This window comes from Perissodus microlepis, chromosome 20 (genome assembly GCF_051167445.1).
Source record: "Perissodus microlepis isolate ML-2025 ecotype Zambia chromosome 20, ASM5116744v1, whole genome shotgun sequence".
Taxonomy (NCBI): domain Eukaryota; kingdom Metazoa; phylum Chordata; class Actinopteri; order Cichliformes; family Cichlidae; genus Perissodus; species Perissodus microlepis.
Genome location: NC_140480.1, coordinates 1,150,419 through 1,172,956, shown reverse-complemented (window position 1 = coordinate 1,172,956; position 22,538 = coordinate 1,150,419). Strand labels below are relative to the sequence as shown.

The following is a 22,538-nucleotide window of genomic DNA, read 5'->3' as shown; positions in this document are numbered from 1 at the left end:
TTATGTAAAAGATAGTTTCATACACCACCCTGTCGTGGCTTAAAGCCAGATCTTTAAGTGATTTACTGCATAAGACCTCAGAGGACAGATTACAGACACTTTGTGATAACTGATACTAAAGTCATAGAAGTCAAATCCAGGAAACAGGGCGTGATAGAGAAGCTCTCACTAGGGGCTCTGCAAGTATTTCAAGAGCAGAGGAGCAGAATTCGGGAGGAGGGGAGAAAGATCAAGAGTTTATGCAGCAAACGACTTTAAGAGAGGTGCATAAAAGAACTCCGCTTGAATGATGCTCGCCTCTTGTGCTGTCATGGGAGCCTGTGATGGCCAAATCTCACTGTGCTCCTTTGAAAGTTAAAACACATTTAGAGTTTATGGTGGTGAAATATGGTCTCTTACTGCGTCCAGGAATCGCTCTACCTATGAGAACATCAGGCTTTTGGCCTAACAATGGTTGCATGTCACACAGCTAAGTCAGCACACGAACACACCCAAGGCAGGCTTGATCTTAAAGGGAGCGCGTTGAGCCCCTCAGTCCTCCTCTAAAGTAAAAACAATGATGACATGAGACTCCCTCGGTGGAGATCTGCGCTCATCTTAAGTGCTGCGCCCAAGCCACACACAAACATACAGATCTACACACAAACACACATCATTTCCTACAAACACAAGCTTAATTGTTCATTTCCCCTCGTTCCCTAACGGTGGAACTGTACCAATTAGTGAGTTTGAGGGCTGATTTAGAATAAGATAAATAAACTCAGTGACCAACCGCACACGCCCACACACAGTCACACACATTAGTTGTAGAGCAGAGAGAAGATGGAATGTGGGACGGCAGGAGAGATGCCACAACGAATCAGGAGAGTGCACACGAAATGTTTCCTTCTTCAAACACAAACAAAACAACAAGCTTCTCCCAAACTCAGATACTGCATGAAAACAACTGCAGCCATCACAGCAGGCTGGAGTTTCTCATTTCATCCTCCAGTATAAAAGGTTACAACAGCGGTGAGCCGGTCCAATCCCCATCAGGATCTGCAGAACTGTCCAGCACGCCCTGCTGCGACGTGTACTCTGGATTAGCCTCCAAGCACATACTGTAGGCTGTGGAGGTCACAGGGATTTGCTTGGGAACAGTCCACATTATAAACCACATCCACACAACTCTGTGAAAGTATATGACATCATTCGGCCATGTCATCGGAGAGCTCTTCAAAGTGAGCCCAAATGCACATGCTAGCGACTTGAGAGGAGAAACCAGGCGATGCATGATTCACTCGATTTTCAAGTGTTTATTTGCACACTTGGACGACCCCACTGCACATAGGCATAAACATAATTAAGTCGTAATCAGGGAAATTTTTCTCTCTTTTTTTGAATCATAACACCGAGGTGACTACAGGTTGACTCTGCACGAGAATTTTGCCACTGGGAGGCAAAGGTGCTTGGAGCTGCTAGCAGCGGAGTGGGTAGAGATTTATGGCAATAATTGTTTCCGTGGGCAATGCTTGAAATGAGCTGTCATGTGAGATCATTTGAAAGACCTTCTCTTTGATATCGCATTAGGAAGGAAAGGCAGTGCCCCGGGGTGCTTGTGTCTGTGAGTGTGTGTGGACGTGTGTTGAGTGCGAGAACACCGTGTACGGTAGTTTGGAGACCTGTGTGGTTTAATGTGTAGCAGCAATCAAGTCAAACGGCCATAAAGGATGGTAAGTAGTGTGACTATCACAAATCTTAGTTAGGAGCAAGTCAATTAGTTGGCTTTCCACCTATAGACTTATACATAGTTAAAGCAATGTTTTTTTAATGCCCTCGTTATCTGTTTAATATCCGGTAATATTTCTATACTCTCTGTTTCTACGGTTGTCAGGTGCGCATGTTTACACGTCTCCCACTTACTTGAACAGTGTGAGCGTAAGTGGAAAAGAGTGTATTTGGGTCTGGGGTTGGACCGGAGTTGAGAAGCATTTAGGTGATGCCTAGTGGTAGTGGTAAGTGCGGTGAACTTCTAACAGTGTTTTGGCTGGGCCAGGAAACCACAGCTAGCGCATTACCAGACAGAGGAAAACTGAGGAGTGTGTGAGCACGCCTGCATGTGCACACGCGTTTCTCTCTGTGTGTGTGTGTGTGTGTGTGTGAGTTTGTGTGTGAAGACCACCCAGATTGCAAAGGGGATTTTTTCTAGCCAGTGGAGGTGAAGCAAGAATCTAAGAATAATGGAGAGATAAAAATATGATTAAAAGGGAACCAATTGGTGCCACAGAAATAAATGTGCATTGGACAGCTTTGAACACTCTGCTTAAGCAGGGGCAAAATAAATAAATAAATAAAAATCACACAGACACATTCTATATATACGCATGCAGGGGACAACATCCTGCCCTGTGTGGTGACCGTGGCAGTAGCAGTTGTGTGCGTGTCATTTAGCCATTATGTTGATGGAATGATTCCTATCGTGAGTGACCGGAGCTCACACTGTAAACATCATGTCTGCAAGAGAAAGAGAGAAAACAGAAAATGTGTTTGACAGAGAGAGAGAGGAGTATTTGGAAAAAAAGAGCAGAAATAAGTGCATAGAAGAAAAAAGAGAACAGTGTGTGTGTGTGTGTGTGCTCGAGTGTGTGTGTGTGTGTGTGTGCGTGCGTGCTCGAGTGTGTGTGCTTGAGTGTGTGTATACAAAGAGTGGAGGGTCCTCATAGAGAAGATATCAGCTCCAGCATCAGTGTCCTGGCTCCAGACATCTATGGTAGCACCCTGCCTCAGCTACACTCCCCTCCTACCTCATTTAGGCCATTCTCCTGCCCCCCCCCAACCTATTCATCTACAGAACAGGTGTCGGTCTGCTCATGCAGTGCAAATGTGTGATCCCTGTGCAGTGATTGATAGAAAAAACCTAGCAATGGCTACACCTTCGGGCGGCGGAATAAGAACAGCACAGGGTGTGTACTCAGATGGTGTCACTTCATTGTTTTTCTTCAAGGTGTTAATGTGCATGTCAGTTGGGGAGGAGCTGTTTAGACTACAAGCCAAACAGCTGTCAATGGTGATCAGAGAGTTGTACAGAGGAAGAAATCAACTGCACCATAGTTTCCTTCTTTTCATGCTCTTCATCCTTCATTAACTCCTTTGTCCTCTCCTCAACTCAAACCCTCAAGGTGTTAACTCAGCGCTCTCCTACAGTAGATTCCCTGGAGCTCATGCAACGAACACTGGCTGAAAAAAGCCACTTCCGATTGCTAAGTGATATTTATGCCAGAAGGGTGAAGGAACTGCACTGGTTTGTGGTTTCCTGAGAACGACCTGGGAGGCTTTTAAACGCTGCTCAGGGACAGACGGTAGGTAGGCAGGTACAGAAAAACAATGGAAACAATGGTAATTCCCTCAGGAACAGCAAGCAAAGAAGACACAGAGGCCATAGTGTACTCTACCGCTCCACATCCTGTCCTTTAGAAAAAAGTAGAAAGCAATCACGACACAAGATCTTGAAGGGAACTAGGGTGGAGGAGGCAGAGAGCAGAAAAGCAAAGTGGAGGAAGTTTTTGTAGTTTATGTGTACAAGAGCCTGCACATGATGGGCTTATGGGGACTGAATTAAACTGTTTGGCCCTTGTTGGCCCACTGACTGAATATGGAAATCTGTGTTTTTCGTGTGATGGCAGTGTGACGCAAGTATGACACGGGGCGCTAGGAATGTTCTCCCTGTGATGTGCGGTCGTGGGGTGAAGGCCTGCTTCTGACTGAGAGAATTCAGATTGGCTGCATGGCCCAGATTCCTATTCTTTCCAGCTCAGGGAATCCATGGGAATATTTGTTTGTGTGCATGTGCACGTGTGTGTGTGTGTGTGTGTGTGAGCGTCTGTCTGTACTGTATGTGCATGAAACTGTGCAAGTGCACTAGCCCTCTCTTTTCCACTACAGAGAAGGCATTGTCCTGTCCTGGGACGGGGCACGCCGAATGTCACCAACTGTCCAAGTGCATGTCCATGCATATGTGGATCTATGTGTCTGAATGTGGCATATGTGCATTTGATGAGACATTTTGAAACTGTTTATTGCCTAAAAATACAAGAATTTCAAACAGGATTTTATACTTCTGCAAGAAGATGCAGTTACAACAGCTCAGGAAAGGCCCACTTTTTAGATAAGCCTATCACAAACTACAAATGTAATGGCTGTTTTAAGAAGCAAAAACTGTGTTTTTCTGATTAAAACATCTAAGATAACCTGATTATGTGCTAGAGTAAAAAATGCTCAGATGGATTGTGCAGAAAGTTGGATTTAATTTTATTTTTTACATTTTTTTAAAAAAAAATTGTTAAACCCCCATAAAAAAGTTTGTAACTTTGTTTTTTATTTAATAGGAAACTAAAATAATAGATCCTGTGATGAGACATGGGGGAGAATGTTGACAGCAGAGTGTGCATGACATATCTCTCAAAGTCTGTCTGCCTATCTTTGTGATCGTTGGCCAGACCTGCAGAGCAAAGTGGCTCATGTGGGGCTGGCAGTGTGCAGGTGATGACTAGTAAGAGCTAATGATACTTAATGCCCTTTCAAACAACACACACACACATACACACACACACACTTGCACGTACTCACAAGACCCTCCACCCACATAGCAAGCAGGTCTGGCCCGGATCTGGTATCAAGCCGGCACTGCTGGTTGACTTCTGGCATGATAAGACGTATGTCATCCAGATATGGGCCAGGTCTGGCAATGATGCCACTGTTCATGCAATGGCATACCACATCTGGCACAATTGTGGTTTGGGCTATGTGGCCTGGGCCCATAGAAAACAGGACTGGCCCGGATCTGGCATCAAGCTGGCACTTCTGACTGACCGGTGTCATGGCAGAGTGTATGTCAACCAGATGTGTGCCAGGTCTGGCAATGACACCACTATTTATGTGATGGCATGCCACATCTGGCCCAATTGTGGTTTGGTGTATGTGGCCTGGGCCCATAGAAAACAGGTCTTTCCTGGATGCGGCATCAAGCTAGCACTGCTGACAGACTGGTGTCATGGCAGAGTATATGTCAACCAGATGTGGGCCAGGTCTGGCAATGATGGCAGTATTTATGTTTTTATTTTCCTATTTTAGTTAGAAGACCCAAATGCCATGTTGTGATACGATACTGCTATGGTAGCCAACGTTTCAAATGCAGATTTGACATGTTTGTGAGTGTACACTTTATCCAAAACCTAGTGACGGTTTACTCATCATTGCCAGTGGGTGGCTGTAGCTCAGGAGGTAGAGCAGGTCACCTATTGATTGGAAGGTTAGTAGTTCGATCCCTTGCTCCTCCAGTCTGCAAGTCTGTGTATGAATATAGTTAGGAAGCACTTGGTGTAGAGAAAGTGTGTGATTGGGTGAATGTGGCATGTTGTATAGAGCACTTTGAGTAATCCGGGAGAGAAGAAAAGCGCTACATAAGAATCAGTCCATTCACAATCTGAACAGTTTCGTCATGTTACTTTGGCACTATTATGTTCTGGCACATGTTATTACATGGCTTGATTAAGGTGCACATTAAGCTGACATCTAGGGCCAGCACAGGGTCAGCAGTGTGCTTGAAACTGGCCCGTGGCTGCACACAACTTACACATGGCCCACATGCCGCAAAGAATGACGGCCCTTTGGTGGCCCAGATCAGGTTGGCCAGAGGTGGCCCACACATGGGCCAGCACAGGACCACCAGTGTGTCTGCAACTGGCCCATGTGTGGGCCATCTCTAGCCAACCAGATCTGTGCCACCAAAGGGCCGTCATTATTTGCGGAATGTGGGCCATGTGTAAGCACATTGTGTGGGCCAGATCGGGGCCATACCAATTTTGCTATGTGGGCATTGCACACAAGGAAACACACAGGCAGCAATAGTGGCGCACACGCACATACTCACTTAATGATGGTTAATGCATCAAAGAATCTCACAGAGCAGAGATGTCACTACAGTGCTAGCTGGGATAAGGTTGAATGGTAGACTGGAGTATTAACTAAAGGGAACAAAGCAGCTTTTACAGACACATGTAAATGTGCGCGCACACACACACGCACACACGCTCACAAACACAAATACAGTAGCATAGCCAAAGGGGGATATTGCACAAGAATGTACAAGAAATTAAAGCAGGGATGTAGAAAACAGAAGTTTGAGAGATTAATGATGGGGGGGGATAAAGAACGACGAAATCTTTTCTCAGGATGTCTAATATTTGAGGGTTAGTTTGACTGATCTGAATGCAGAAACAGCAGTGAGCTCAGTAGGATTGCATAATTATTGGTAAGACTACATCATTATTCTTCCTAAGCCTGGACTTCACAGGTGAATTTTCCATCTGCTGTGAAGAGGGGAGGGGGGAATTCTGTCAGGCTTACTCAAGTCTCGATTACATATCTGAGAAGGAGCAAAAAAGGAAATCTGGACTTTTTACATGAATGGCAAGAGGCCAAACTAAATCTCTTTAAACCAACAGCAGCCACATGTCTTCAGCGGTGTGGGGTAAGATTTCATCACGCGCTGATCTAAGTTGAGTTCTAGATGTTATCCGTGGGTACTCTTTAATATATGGAGCAGATGACCTGATCGTGGATCTGTGAGCGCAACAGCAAAGGAGCTTTTTGAGCCAGCAGTGGATTTGAGCAGCCTTCTAACTAGATCCAGTGTCCTCCTGTTTCTGCCATTCAACCAAATGAAGTCATAATAGAGCCTGACACTAATACTCATCGGGTTTCATTTACTGTTGTGTCCACTGCTGCGAATCTGCCTTGAATCAGAATGCAGAAGGGGGGGAGGACACCTCTGTAAGAGATACCCATTCAGGAAGCGATAAAATTTGCTACCCTTTTCCACACGTTTACTATTTTTTAAAGAGTTCATTGGCATGCTATTGTCTTTTAATACTGCAAAAACTCATAGCTTTGATTAAAAAAAACGTACATCATGTGACAAACACGCATGAAAACTAGACAAAATATACATGTCAAAACAACACATTAGTGGAGTACGGGGAGGGCTGTGAATGCCTTCCTGCCTTCCAAAGCTTTGGCCTACCCACAACAGCTGCCTGTCATTCCTGTCCACATGTTGGAGGCAGTTGTATGTTGTGTAGCGCCGACTGTTCCAACACTTCCTGTTCCATTACTGAAGTGCTTGACCTTACACCCCCCCCCCCCCCCCCCCCCCCAATCTCATGACAGGGTGTGTGTGTGTGTGAGGGCAAGTAGCGCACATGAAGTGTGTATGCGCACGTGTTTATGTGCGTGTGCAGTATACCAGGGGTTGAATGAAGTCCCAGAGGGCACGAGTATGTTTCCCATGACATGGCCTCAGACTAAACAGCTACTCTCTCCACCCAGACATCCGCCTGTCATTCTCCTCTTAACCACAGCAAGCAGAAAAGAGCACAACACACAGAAGCATCTCCCTTTTCTGTTTCATTATCTCCTCTTTTCTCTTCATCCCTCCTTCTCTGTTTCTCTGCACTTTTGTTGCAGAGTCCTCCCCATGGCCCTCCTCATCCAGGTGAAAAACTTCTCCTCGCCCTCTCGCTCTTTGTCCCCCGTGAATGAGAGAATAAGAGAGGGAAAGATAAAAAGAGAGTGCCTTCGGACACAAAGGGCAGTGTACCCCTCCCAGGAAGTCTGGGAGGGAGGGAGAAAAAACACATCTTTAGAGAAAGGAGGAGGGGAGGACAGCATTGTACCCTCCTTCCTGACTCTTGGGTGTGTGTGTGTGCGTGTGTGTGTATGTGTGTGTGTGTGTGTGTGTGTATGTGTGTGTGTGTGTGTGTGTGTGCGTGCGTGCGTGCGTGCGTTTGTGTGTGTGTGTGTGTGTGTGTGTGTGTGTGTGTGTGTGTGCGTGCGTGTGTGTGTATGTGTGTGCGTGTGTGTGTGTGTGTGCGTGCGTGTGTGCGTGTGTGCAACCTCATGTGTGACCGGGAGAGAAACTGAATGCCAAAGCAGTCAGTCTATTCAGACAGAAAAAAGCAAACACACTTAGACCTCACCCTTGCATACAATACACACATGCACACACACTCACACACTAATGCACACAACTATTTAGACCCTCTTTAAGGCGGCGCCCAAGCACTGACTACCAGTTGCATTGTGTGGAATAAAAGATCCTCTTTCATCGTGCCTTAACTGTTTCAAAGAACTAAGCGGAGAGGATCAGACTGAATCTAACTGAAGACATTACAGTCCTAATCGCTGTGAAAGACAGCCAAGGTGTGGCTCAAGCAGCCCTAATGCACAACTCCTGCCCTCAGGGCAGAACTCTAGGTTGTTGATTTCCACTAAGGTTCTGTTACTCTAATGTTCCTCACATATAAGCCACCTTCAAAGGTGCAGCGCTTACTGCCATTATTGGCTGTTTGTTTGCTAAGAACTTCCACCTGAGCGAGGGAGATTGGGATTGGCAGGGAGGCAAAAAAGAAAGAGAGACAGACTAGAAAAGGAAGCGAGAGCGAAACAAACACCACAGAGTATAAGTTGGTAAAATGTATTTATAAAGCACTGTTCACAGATAAAAATCACAAAGTGCTCCACAATAAAACAAGAGGCAAAACTGTATGAAAACAATGTAAAACAATCAAATACAACATAAAACAACAAACTAATTAAAAGCTTGACTTCAGCCGCTTTTTAAGAGTCGGTGGACTCTGTAAAGTGCAAAGACAGTGGAAGAGATTTACACAACCTTGGTGCCACTGCCTGAAAAACCTGATCCCCATGAGTTTTGAACCGAGCACATGGGACCAGTAGCGACCTCTGACCTGAAGAACCAAGAGCTCGGGAAGAAGAATGAGGTTTCAGCAGGTTAGCGATATCCTGGGGAACTTTACCATGTAGGGTCATAAAAGTTAAAAATACATTTTAAAGTGAAACCTAAAATTTCCTGGCAACCACTGAAGAGAAGGCAAAACTGGAGTGATATGCGATCTTCTGTTGCTGCAGCCTGAAGGCGATCCAAAGCTGTTTTGTTGTAACAAGTAAAAAGACTGTTACAATGATTCAAACGGGAAGAGATGAAAGCACAAATAATGATGGTGTGGCTCTCATTAAACTGATTTTTTGGGAGGTGAAAGATCTCTCAATATTTTGTATGCAATTTTAAGGTTTAGTAGCAGTAGCATACCACAAGTCTTTTCATACAGGTTTCCCTTTCTTTTTTTTTGTTTGAGGTTGGGGCAGGGGGATCTATGGCCTCAATGTGAAATGCATGATATCATATCACCCCCCCTGCTTACGCTCTCTTTCTCTCACTGACACATTTTAGCAATGTTTCCAGAAACAGGCACCTGACTACTGATCATATCTGCCCTGGTCTAAGGGTATATTCACTCACCAGGGTGGTCCATCACCCTCCTCACAAAAACAGCAACAACAAAAAACCCACACCTGGAGTATGTGTGAGTGCCTGTGGCTGTAGCGTGGGTGTCTATGTTCCTAAAAATAAACAATGGCATTTTTCATATGATGTGGCGAGTTGTTTTGCTGCGCTAAATCACCAGCTTTTTGTCAGAAATGCATCCAGTTTGAAATTGGTTACAGTGGGGCTAGGGGCACATTCACGCCCCCCCACACACGCCGCCTTTGATCACAGAGCCGATAACATACTTCAGTAGTTCTGTTGACGGCGAAGTGGAAATATGATAAATCACATTATTCTAGCTACAGGACAGTGTAACCTCATGCTCGAGTTGAAATCTGAAACAGCAATGGGGAGAGAAAGAGCGAGTGTGAGGGATAGAGCGGCATAAGAGAGAAAGAGAGCGAGAGGGAGGGACTGAAAGGCCAGGGCCGATGAATGGAAATGTACCCCTGCTTCTTCATGCTTCCGTTCCTCCCTTAAGACATGCGACTTGCCATGGTTACTCTATCAATCACTGCACAAAGCAGTCAGATAGTGCTTTACCTTTCTTCCGATGCCAATTCCTCCTCCCTTACAGTCACACACAGACGAGCCTACACGTACACACATCAGTCGGAGAACATTGTGTGTCTGCAAACTGCGGAACGATGGAGAAATAGAAATGGAAAAATGTATCAGTTTCTTTTCCCTTCTCAGTTCCACACGTTACCGCGCTTAAACACGCAAAAATGCACACATCTGTGCACATGAAGATCCACGTCTGTTCCGTTCCCACCCCGGGGGAAGACAGGAAGAGATCACAGGCTTTGTCAGAGAAAAAGGAGATAAAAAGAAATGTTATGGGTGTGTTTGCGGATGAGCGCGCGTCTCCGCGTCCGCTTTCCTGCATGCGTCCCAGCGCCGCTGAGGAATCTTTAGTTCGTCAGTCAGCAACAGGAGTTCTAAGGAAAGGCAATGGCCTGTGCGCCTCTGTCAGCTGAAAGATGTGTTTTCCTGCGAGCAATATCAGGCTGTTTCTCTGACGCCGTGATGGCCAAGATAGGGCAGAACGTTTCCCTGCTGAATACTCACATGAAAAATGAAGAAAAGAAACCTCCACGCTATCCCCCCCCAACACACGCACACACTCACAGCAATCCCTTTCTAGGTCCCAGCAGAGTCCATGTATGATGTGGTGAAAGTGCAACCAGGGCCTGCACCCACCACATGTGCAGCCTCAATGGAAAACAATAGGGGTGTGAAAATGAGCGACAGTCATCTCACCACACACACCGCAGCCACCTATAAATGGAAATAATATTGTCCTGCGCACATAGATACTGATACACAGACTTCTCCCTCTCTTTCACAGCGCGCACACACACACGCACGCGCACACACACATTAGAGATGCCAATAAAACGGGGACAGTTCTAATTGTGAAACTCCCACAGCCTGCAAAATCTTCTGAGCGCTGTCTTTCTCATTACTTTTGCGGGCGTTTACTTGCGCTGAAAATATCTGCACGTCACAGCGCCAGCCGACACAATGCACATGTGGTAGTCATCAATCATAATTATCATGGTTTAAAAAAGCCACAGCTGTTATTTGATTTTAAAAACAAGCCATAGCACAGTGCCTTCCAACGATACGTCAAGTTGTCAGCGGAGGCCTTGGCCTGCACTGCAGAAATGTCTCTCTCTCGCTCTTTCTCCGGCTTCCCAAACGAGCTTGTTGGAGAGCGCAGGCGAGCCGAGCTGCATTCAACCTTTTCCCCATGACTCACCGGTGTGTGTGTCTTTATTTTTAAACATTTTCTCTCTCCATTGCCGTGTGTTTATTCTGTCTGAGCGAGGCCGCTGTTATGGACTTCACACAACGTTTGTTTATGGCTTCTTTAATCAGGACCAGATAACGGAGAGTTGTCTCCATCTGTGGGCGCATCCCCAGAAGCTGGGTGTGTATGTCTGCATGTCTGCGTGTTGCTCCCCTTTAACAATCCCTCCACAGTGTCCCAATAAATATTCTCCCTCTGCAGAATATTAGCGCCCAGAAGATGAATCGGATTAAAGTGTGCACGTGTCTTGTTCACGCGCCCCCTCCCCTGCGCTTCCTGTGTCATACGTGATGTCACCCAGTCTTGATTACTGTGTTACTGCTTGCTTGCTGCGTCATCTCCATGGCAACTTTGTTGTCACTTATATTGACTTCAGACTCTAATCAAGCAGTAATGTATTATAGTTGCATTTATTTCAGAATTATTGAGCAGATACTGTGTCAAAGATGGAAACTGTTGGCTTTTCTGAAATACCCTGAAAAGCTAAAGTCTGACATTGAAATTTGGCATATTTGGAAAACACTGATAGGAAAATGAACTTTTAAAAATGTTTTTTGACAAAACTATCAACAGTTTAGCTGTAGACCAGTGGAAACGATCTTTTAGGACACCACTGTGTCAAGCTAAACATCACCTATATGCCACGTCACTGAGGTATGGATCTCTCACTTCTCCTTATCACTCACAGATTGTCAGTCACATTTTTTAGTGGCGTATCTCAACTCTGAGTCCCCTTCTTTGCTCAGCAGCCATGCACAAACAAAAACACAAGACTAACAAAAGAATATGTTCATGAAGGGAAATGAACATGACTGAAAAGTTTGAGTGAGGGAGCAAAAGTTGTCTCAAAATTCTTGCATGTCTTTTGCACAACGGTCAGCCTGTCGGTGCAAAATTCCTTCATTTTCAACATCTTTGAAGTTTTTTTGCGTAGTGGATATTTAGAACTCCTTCTCTGCAACATTTCAATGACTCTTACACCTAAGCTTGGACTAAACTATTCTCTAACCCTTCTTTTCCTGGTTTGTATTTTTTTGGGTGGGTTTGCTGTCGGGCTTAGGATTACTAACCTTTTCACAAACCTTCTTCCAGTTCACTTTTCAAGAACTGTTTATATGACTTACAGCTAAATCAATGATTGAAAGTTGGTTGATCCCTAAGGAAGAGCATAGCTACTCTAAGCCACAAGATTTGTAAGACCATCATCTCGCTCATCATCACAGTTGGTGTGATCTGTCTTGGTCTACTGTTGATAACACTGTGATCAAGGAGCCCAGGACTGGATTACAGACAACCTGTGTTATATTAAAAAGCTCACTGGCACTCACACACTGTGTTTACTGTATGCAGTAATTTGTTTGCTCATTTCTTTAGTCTGTTATTTGTTATTCTGACTTTTTTAATAAAAATTGAAGATTGAATAAGTGATTCAATAAACATGAAATGGCACCATATTTACCCCGCCCCTCCTACCATGGAGGTTATGTGACTGGTTTAGTTTGTCAGTCTGTTTATCAACAGGATTACTCAAAATGTTACGGACGGATTTGCATTTGGCTCAGCTCGTAATGATTAACTTTTGGAGTTGATCTGAAGTGTAAATCTGGATCCAGGACATTTTTGGAAGGCTAATATACTACTAAGAAACACGAGTTCATCTTTATATCCATCTTTACAAATAGATAAGAAAAAAACTGGAAACATAGTGACATAGTGTGTCATATATATACATATTTGTGATATACTTCTGGATCCTGGGGGAAATTCTCACTCTTGCTGGAGGTATGCAGCCTTGGACTAGCCTTGTATTTACAGGTGCCCGGTTTTCATTATAAGCAAACACAGTTTAGATTACACAAACATGAATAAATATCATATTCCTCTGTAAGCATTTGACAAACCATTATTGAATGTTTTCATACCCGCATTATTTACTTTAGCTTGAAGTCTCCTTCTTATCCTCCTTTATAGGCCGAGTGCTACCTTAGGGTACATTACTTTGAGCTGTCAGTATGCATTACCAAGCATACCAAACAAGCAGTAAAACAACAACACAGGCCTTGCTCATTATTTTATAAGCATGAAAGACAAGTAACTACTAAGAGTAGGTCAGTAACATCAATGCAACAGTGAAACCAAAATACTGAAATCCCTACAGAATGTCGTTAATCTTATGACTGAAAATATTCACACTGGAAGGTCCTTGAATAACACCTTGAACACCTCTCTCTGCTGTCAGACCCCCCAAGAGTTTACATTCGTGCCTTTATTATACTTTCTTAGGAAAATATTAATTGTCAGCAGATGCTGTAGAAAAGGCTCTGCAATGATCTGACCTGCAAAGTTTCATGGCACCCTGCTAATGTTGCAAGCTCATCGCTTGGTAAGAACACACCCCCTCATTACACGTGACACATGGAGCTTATGCTGTGTGTTATCCTTGACGGTGTACCAGATTTTTGCTATACTGAATTTGACTCGTCTGCTAATTATGACAGGCTACTCAAATACCCACATTTTTTGAACCAAGCACAGTTTTTTTCTATATCTCCCTGAAGTTGGATATAGATCACGCCTGAGGACCGATCCGTCCAGCCCCGTCAGCTTGGCTGACTTAACAAACAAACAGGCAGTGTGTCAAAACTCCCAACTGCAAAGGGCTTCTGAGAGCACAGTTTACACTCGCTAGCCTGGTGGTCTGGCTTTATGAGCAATGTTAGTGTCATACACGCACAGAGACACGGAAATTCAAGTCTCACTCCTGAAGGCTCATGCAAGACCCCAAGGGCTGTGAAAGCAAAGAAGAGGTGATGTAAAACCTTCTTGCTTTCCCCGTGCTAATCAAAGAGATGACCTTACATGACCGAGTTAAAAGGTTATATATGTTTTCTACCAGAGGCTGACACATAAGCTGTCCCCGAGTGTTAAAAAAAGATGTGAAAAAGTGTGTGTGTTTAATGTGTGCGTGTGTGCACGCATGAGTCTGAGCATCCTTCACCTCTCCCTCTTTCACCGCAACGCAGCTGCGTCAACACTCACCCCTCAACACACCCTCTCACGTCAGAGTGTGTGTCAAAGAATCAAAGAAATGGAGTGTGCCTGTGTTAAAGCAATGAACAAAGGGGGAAGGAGGTGGTCTCAGGAGAAACCTGAGGAAGAAGAAAGAAGCCAAGAGACTGAGAACGGGAAGGAGAACGAGATAGATAGGAAGGGGGGACCGAGGGGTCAGATCTGAGAGAAAGCAGAGTGAGACATCTGGAAAAGAGAAAGAGTCACTGGGACGAGGAGGAAATTACAGCTGCCCAACAATGATTCATTGGGGAAAATTCTCCTCTGCATCTCCCTCTCCTCCCTTCAGTTCTCCAACCTCTCTACCTAACCCTGTAACCTCTCTCTGTGTACTACTCCCTGCTCGTGAGGATGGATTTCCATATGAAAAAGGCATTTGAAACATTTATAATTTTACGTCTCTGAGCGTTTTCAAAGAACATTAAAAAGGCACGCATTGACTGACTCTTTGATTTTCCCCGTTCCCCTCTCTCTCTCTAGGGATCTGAGCATGAACAACATCAGCGAGATCCAGCCCAGGGCCTTCCACCGACTGCACCTGCTATCAGAACTGTGAGTGCACAATCATTCAACTCACGCTCACTTAATGAACCTGCACTGTCACAACTCATGCATGACGAGAACCAGTAATTCCTTGAACCGCCGATACCCACAGACGCCAGAGATGAGGTTGATGATTCTGGCCCGCCTCTGATCTCCCCTACCAAGAAAGTGCCTGAAGCAATATGCTAGTATATCCTGGGATGGCTGCACAAAAGGGAGAGCTGAGGCGAACCTGATATTCACTCAGAGATCAAATATATGGTCTTTAAAGCGCAGGTTCTGTGCTCGGCATCCAAGCCTCTGCTTTCTTGCCCTCCTTGAATTCGGTTCAGCTGGACAGATCAGCAGAAACAGTTCGCTCGTAGACAAGTGTCCTCGCCAAGATAAACACACACGATGGGAGACTTTTAGGATAGCCCTGGGACAACAAATAATGCACAAAGATTTCCACCTTTTCTTTCTACATAGAATTAAGTATGGATTCATTGGAATATCTGTAACATTCTTCTCTTGGCTGGTAATAAATATAGCTTTATTTGATCAAATGAAACTAAACAAACAATATGTTAGACTATAAGAAGTCTAAATGTTTTCGACTACCATAGCATATGCTACAGAGGAAATCTGGCCGGCGCTTTCAAGGTAAAAAAGAAGTAGTATTGGTTTCAGTCTCACAGGGCTGTTAAAAGAATACAAGGCGCAGCAAGTTTGCAAAACTTTTTTGAACACGTTCTCAGTCAACCTCGCCGATATCGGATCTGACTACTCAAACCACTCAGCAGAATTCCGTCTCCGTTTGACAAAAGCTGCCTACAGACTTGCCCTCAGGGCGTGAATGTGCGTAAGAGTGTAGTGTGTTTGAGTTCGAGGGGGCTTATGCTTGTATGTCAGCATTCGCGTGATTATTTCACCTCTGAATCCTGCAAACTTTGTGTGTGTGCATGTGTGTCTTCGTCGGGTGTTTGAACAGTCTGCTGTTTTCTTTGCTAATTTGCGCAGCTGCAGCCTGTGAGGCATGAGCTAACGATGATGAAAGCAACAAGGTTAGCCGGGCGGCCGCTACATTTCCTTTGAGTTGCCGTCCAACTGTGTCCGAAGAGCAGAACGAAGGGAAATTATGTGACACTTTAAAAGCCGGAATATCGAATCGACCACTTTGATTTATTGCAGCTTATTGAATTGCTGATCTGAACTTTTGCTGTTGTAAAACGTTACAGGTCAGATATTGCTGTTGGCGTAATAACGAAAACCACGCAGTTCAGGGTGGTGCTGAGCACTGAAGCTGACATTTGCCTGCATCGGGTGGGGGGAATGGCAGGGGTGGGGGTTGAAGCGGGGCCTTGGACACAGCTCCATCTGTAGTGTTTGTCCAGGAACAACCATCCCAGTGTTTTACAGGCCCATTGATCTTGCTTCGTCTGCATAGCTATCAAGTTCTGACACTTTATGGAGACTTTTTGTTGCTTTGTAATTCTTCCAAGGAGTATGTTCCTTCCCTGAAGCCAATTTTTTTCCCAGCCCTGTGACCATTTCAGGAGATGTTCTGAGACGATCATGACATTTCAAGGGCAGGAAAAGCGCTTTTTAAAAATATTAATCTCTGTCTGAAATGGTTTAAAGAGACAACGCGATAACAGGTTGTGTTACACTTAGAAAGCTCAGAAAAACAAATCAACGCTCTCAACACAAACATGATTGGTTTGAGAGAGACAGCTTTTGATGTGGGTCTAGAGAACTGTTTGGTAGCAGGGAGAGGCAAGGGGCAGGCGTGTTGTGACTGGTAGAGTGATAAATTGTTTGATGTTGGGCTCTGCCTCGCCGCCTGCCCTCCCTTACTCCGTCTCCCTCCCACTGAATTCATTTTCACTGGCCCCCCCATCTTCACTTCACTGCAGGCCGTGTAGTCTCTGCCTTTGACATTTTTTCTGCTCTCACGTCACATTTTCACAAACTAAAACAAATTTGCTGATGGCAAGAGTTTCAACATTTATCCCGTGCTACGCTACAGGAAAGTGAGGGTACAGATTATCTCTAAGAAGCATTTGAACACAAACTGTGTCATCCCACCTCTTATCTCTTTGCTCAGTTCTCACCTCTGTAGCTTCAAAGGGAATAACAGCTAATCCCTTTGAACCTAAAACGAGGTGATCAAATTAACTCACAAAGGTAGCTAATCTTACTGGGCTAAACCTTCCTTTGATTCACTGCACCATTAATATTGATAATAAGATGTGAGCACAATCATCCCTCCCTCCAGCCCTTTCCCTGCCTGTAAGTCCTTATTTCTACGTCTCATTCAATTGATCTCAGATCCCTCTTATTAAGCCTTCATTCAGCACTTTGATCAGTGAATTTCCGTCTTAATTTAAACACAAAAACATGCACACAACTGTCAGTCAGACGAAGCTTGAAGAGAGGCGACTGCGTGTCTGTGGATTAATGAGAGAGCAGCAGTGCCCATGCTTGGATACAGACTCCAAAGCTGGTTTCTTATCTGGCCGCCATATCAAAGACACGCCCTCTTTTTTAAAAGTTTTGCTCTAAAAAAGCCATTTTCTCATGAAGCGGTGACTTGGAGCTACCAGAGGACGGCTTGGAGTGAGACTGCCCTCGAAGATGTTTTTTTCTGAAAACCACATTTAGCAGGCGACAGCGCTCCCAGCCTATCATCATTATCAAAGTCCATCCCTGTTTGTAGCTGCTGATCTCATATTTCACTCTGCTTTTGCCTTTAACTTCATAATCAGCCACTTGCGTCGTGTCTCCTACTCACCTTATCATTATCTGCAGTTATCTAACACCTCGTAATTATAGAGGTGAACTGACACCACTTCAAGTGGCCTGACAGGTGGAATAATCTGACTTCCCATCATTGGTGACTTTGCCTCTTTTGGCCTACATCTTAACTTAATGTGCACGGAATATGCTCGTCTTATCTTCTGACACTCTTAATTGGATCCAGTCATATCGGAGCCCTCTGACTCCAACTATCACATATGAGATATGAAATCCAAATGCAAGAGTACAGAGGTGGTGAGTGGAGGCCAACGATGCCCTGCTTGTCTTTCTCTTGGCGATAAGATTGTCTGCTGATAGGCCAGGAATATGACATGGGGGAGGGTTAAGAGGTCAAAGCGTTGGCTGGCTTGATGTTCCAGGTGCAGCACCCAGCCAAGACTATCTAATATAGACCAATTCAAACTTTTCCTCTTGGTGTTGCCAGAATGGTTCATGTGTTGCCCACAAACAACCACATTCAAAGGCTGACGCTCCACGTGTCTGCATTTTACTCCCTCAATTTCAGAGGTTAATGGCAGGTTAAGTGGTTGACCTCGATGTCAAGTCAAAGGTCATCTGCTCACATTTCTTTTGACGGGCCAAGGTTGTAAAACATGCGCGTACTAAGCACTTACATAAAACACCCACGCACAGTTCGCCCTCTCGCTGATAAGACCCGTTTATCTCCTCTGTCTGCCCTTTCATCATCAACTCCTATCACCTACCCTGGTCCTGCTACCACTATGACTATCACTACCTGAGATAGTGTGCCAAAATATGATGCTGTCTTTGTTCCCGAGGTCTTTAATCTGTCGTCTTGTTTATTATTTTGAGGCAATAGAACGAGATGATACATAGAATAATCAGCGGGGGATGTGCTTCAGCGAATCCCTCTCTGATCGGCCCAAATAGGAGGGTGGTCTCACCTCTGTTACCAGCAACACCCGTCTCCACTGTACCGGCTACAGTGGCTTCTGCTATGTTACCTATGAATCATTTTATAGTTGAGGTGGAATTTTTATCTGTGCAGCACAGAGGCCAAGAGCAATTGTAACAATCCTCAAATCAAATTAAAAGAACGAAAGAAAAAAGAAGAAACAGTTGGAGCCACGGTTTGACACGAGCAAGGCGCCTTTCATTAGACGGAGATTGATGTGGAACGACTAGGAGGCAAAGTGTGGAACATTCACTCAAACGTACGATCATTTACACACACATAAATACACTCTCTGATTTAATGGAAACAGTTGGTCAACTGCCGATGTTCTGCTGATGTCTATCAGGAACGTCTGAGCATTTCTTTCCCTTTTCAGCATCCATCCTCGCCATCGACGTAATTATTCATTTGATAAATGACGTCGGCAAGAAAAACGCGATTCTGCTTTATTGCTGTGTTGGCTACAGTTGAGTAGAGAATGGCTGCACAGGCAGTGGGACGTGCACAAAATACCCTAACTACAGTGTTTGTTTTCTAAAATGTAGAATCGCTGGCATCCGTCATCGTCCACATTGAAAAATCACTTATTTCTCTTGCTGCTACATCAAAGCCTTTTAATGCATACATATATAAATAAGTATATTATATATTAAAGACCAGCCAAAACAAGGCACTGAAGGCGTTTTTATTTCAGAAACTTAGATGCATCTCTGGAAATCGACCTAAAAATATCCCTGTTGACCAGATTGTGCAACTGCGGAAACTCAGAATGGTATTTATTGTCCCTGGAGAGACATTAAAATTCAATCAAGGGGAAACTGAACCAGTTTTCCTTGAAATTACGGATAAATATTGGGAGTGTCATTGAGTTGAATGCTCAAAAAATAACTGTCTGTCATACGTCTGTCATTTTTGGGAAATCTATATTGAGATTTCATGTGGCACTGTTTATGTCTACGTGAATAAGTTTTGACTGTGGTTTGACTAAATGGCACCACAATAGCTTGGATAGTGATCGGCTCGCTTTGTGTTCTAGCGAGCCGATGTGTGTGTTTCTGTTGATAAATACGAGATCTGTAAAAGTTATAAACTGAGCCGAGTGTGAGATTTGGCAGGCATGGGTGGAGCTGTGTGGTTTGCCACTGCACAGTAACACAACAGAGACATGTTGACATGAGTGTCAGATGTCAGAGGGAGTTTGACGGGAGCCCTCGACCATTTACCATCTGGATGCTAGTGGCTTGGAAAGGCAGACGGCACACTCTATCAATAATTTAGTATCCTGGCACTGTTGGTACAGCTTTTCCAGAGGCAGGCTGCTTAGCATTAAGCTGAAATGTCAGGCAAACATCACCTGTAGAGCAATTGTGTGAGGTGGAGGAGGGCTCCAATGAGTAACTTATAACGTCTTGTGTGTGTGTTTAATAAAAGTGGGTGGTCTTGAGTTGTGAAGCCCAAATCTGTGTTTAAACTGCGCTTCCAGCTTGTGACCTTGAGAGTTATTCTGCTGGACTGAATGTTATTTATTTGGACATCTTATACACACACTCACAAATGACCATTAGGTGCTGTGTTTGATAAACAAACTGATTGGATTGCTTGTGTGAATGCGTGTGGTTTCTCTCCCCCGCTGTCCTCGAGGCCCCTTTAGAATAGGCCCGATTTACCCTCAAGGACGTGGAAATTAGCGCACGCAATGTCTCGCTGCACACATGTGTTTGTGCGCACACATATAGTATACACCTTACTATACAAACACGCACATAAACACACTCACATCCACACATATACTTATGCGGTGCACTTGTTGACCCAGTCTCATTCAATTCAGTCTTTACTCACTCATCGGAGCTCCCAGGATTGGTTAAGGTTTCAGGGTGTGCCGCGGGCCAATAGCAACCACACTGAAGGGAATAGAAAATTCTTATTTGCATACTGCCCCAACAATAACCCCAAAGCAGTCTGGGATGAAGTCACATCACAGCCTCATCCAAAAAGTATCGAATAAAGTACGTAAATGAACGTAAAAAAAGCTCTGCTCTTGAGACTTGTAACTTTTTTTGTGCCTATGAGTGTATTTCAATTTTTCACTTTTATAATTTTGCTCGTTTCTCTTTTAGGCGTATCTCAGGGAATCAGCTGAGGTATATCTCAGGCCTCGCCTTCCAAGGTCTACACAACCTCAAAGTTCTGTAAGTAACTTCCTCCACCCTCTCACCTATACCACAGCCCTGGTTTAATCCCCATCCCTAAACCGCCACTGTGGGTTTATCCCACTCTATCCTTTGAAAGGGAACTTGCCCTACCTTGAATGAAACACACAAGCCATGCATCATTAACTGCAGTTAAATTTTATGAGATTGGGGGAGACATGCACTGCTTGCAGCACCTTTATTTCTAAACAAGCGCCGTTTCACTTGCGAGGACACACACACACACACACACACATACCCTTACAGGTGTATTGCAGGGACCTCCCAGTCACACCACCCACTGAGATTACAGAAAGTGACAAATAATTTACCAAGAACTCCATTCAAAGCTGTTCTCTTAACACCACACTTCTCAAACTGTGTTCATGGCCTTATGATCCACGGCCACCAACTGTTAGAGCTGCTGCAAAGTATTAAATCATAAAAAAAAGTGCAAAGCAGCCACAAAACTCAGAGTACCTTTTGACTTGTGAGCGCAGGATCTAATGAGTTGCAGCCATATTTCTAGTTAGCGCAGGACAAGGATTTTAAGGAGATTTTCACGAGCTTTGCCAACCCCCTCAACTCCTTTTGGACGTTGGCTGAGAAAAGTTAGAGCGGCAGTTCCACAGAATATAAACTCAGCTAGCAAACTTGTGGTTTGTAATTTGAGGGAATCTAGAGAATTACCAGGCACACCAGTTGATCTTCTTTCACCTTGTGCTGTGAAACTCACTGAAACAGAACGAGCCAACCGCAATGAACGATAGTGGGAAATACACTGTGTCATATACACTCGACACTACAACGCAAAAGGAAAACTTTGGAGGATCTCTTTGACCTCACGGTAACTGAACTATCCATTTCATTTCTTAACATAACGGTGAAGGTCTCCCTGTGTTAGACATGAAAATACTGCTGACCTTGTCTAGGTTAACCACAAGATCCCTGCTGACTCTCACAGGCTCACCACACTCGCAGAGGTTGAACAGGAATTCTCCCCATTGGGAAATTCTTTGAAACAGGAAAATATATAAAAAAAAAAAAACAGAAAAGTTATATAAATAAATGTGAAAACTATGCTATTACATGCGCTATGCTCCATCCTTCATTTACAGCTAAATAAATAAACACATGCGCAAGGAAATGTTTTAATTATACTCGGCACTAGTGGCATCAAATGTATGTCATACTGGCGGGGAGGAAAAAAAAGAAGCATTTCTCAACAGTGGAAATACGATATACGATTCCTATCACACAAGACACGAAGCATTCACAGAGACAGACTACCGTGGCACATTGACCTCCTGGTTCTATGTGACACACCGGAGGCTTTATGAGCCTGTTTAAGTAGACTTGTCACAATAAAACTGAAGAAATAGTGTGAGATAGATAGAAAAAGCAAGGGAGGGTGAGTAAAGAGAGAGGTCTATTGTTTGCTTCCCACTTCCTCCCCATTTTTGCTCCAATCTTTTGAGAATGACATCAGCAGCCCACCCAGGGAGGCTCTCTTTCTCTTTTGCTCTACCCTTCATTCTCTGCTTCTCTTCAAGCTTTCACTGGCCCTTTCCTTCTTGTGTCAGATTTCCCTCACTATGAAATTTTTTGTCCTGCCCGTTGCACTCTCGCTCTCGCATGTGCACACACATCCAGTACAAAAACTTCATCAAGTATAGACATGATACATATAGCTGTGTAATATGTGTGTGCCTTGTAGGATGCTACAGAACAACCAGCTGGAGAGACTTCCTGATGATGCTCCTTGGGACCTACCCAACCTCCTGTCCTTGTGAGTCTCCGTCTTATACACATTGCACT

At 44.4% G+C, this 22,538-nt stretch overlaps 1 protein-coding gene across 1 annotated transcript in view; it reads left to right on the top strand.

The window, feature by feature from the left end:
- Positions 1-22,538, top strand: part of lgr6 (leucine-rich repeat containing G protein-coupled receptor 6) — a 39,585-nt gene that overhangs the window by 2,153 nt on the left and 14,894 nt on the right. Inside the window, exons 2-4 of the mRNA XM_084916833.1 lie at positions 14,751-14,822; positions 20,649-20,720; positions 22,438-22,509. Coding sequence (XP_084772959.1) covers positions 14,751-14,822; positions 20,649-20,720; positions 22,438-22,509 — 216 coding nt within the window. The remainder of the gene's footprint in view (positions 1-14,750; positions 14,823-20,648; positions 20,721-22,437; positions 22,510-22,538) is intronic.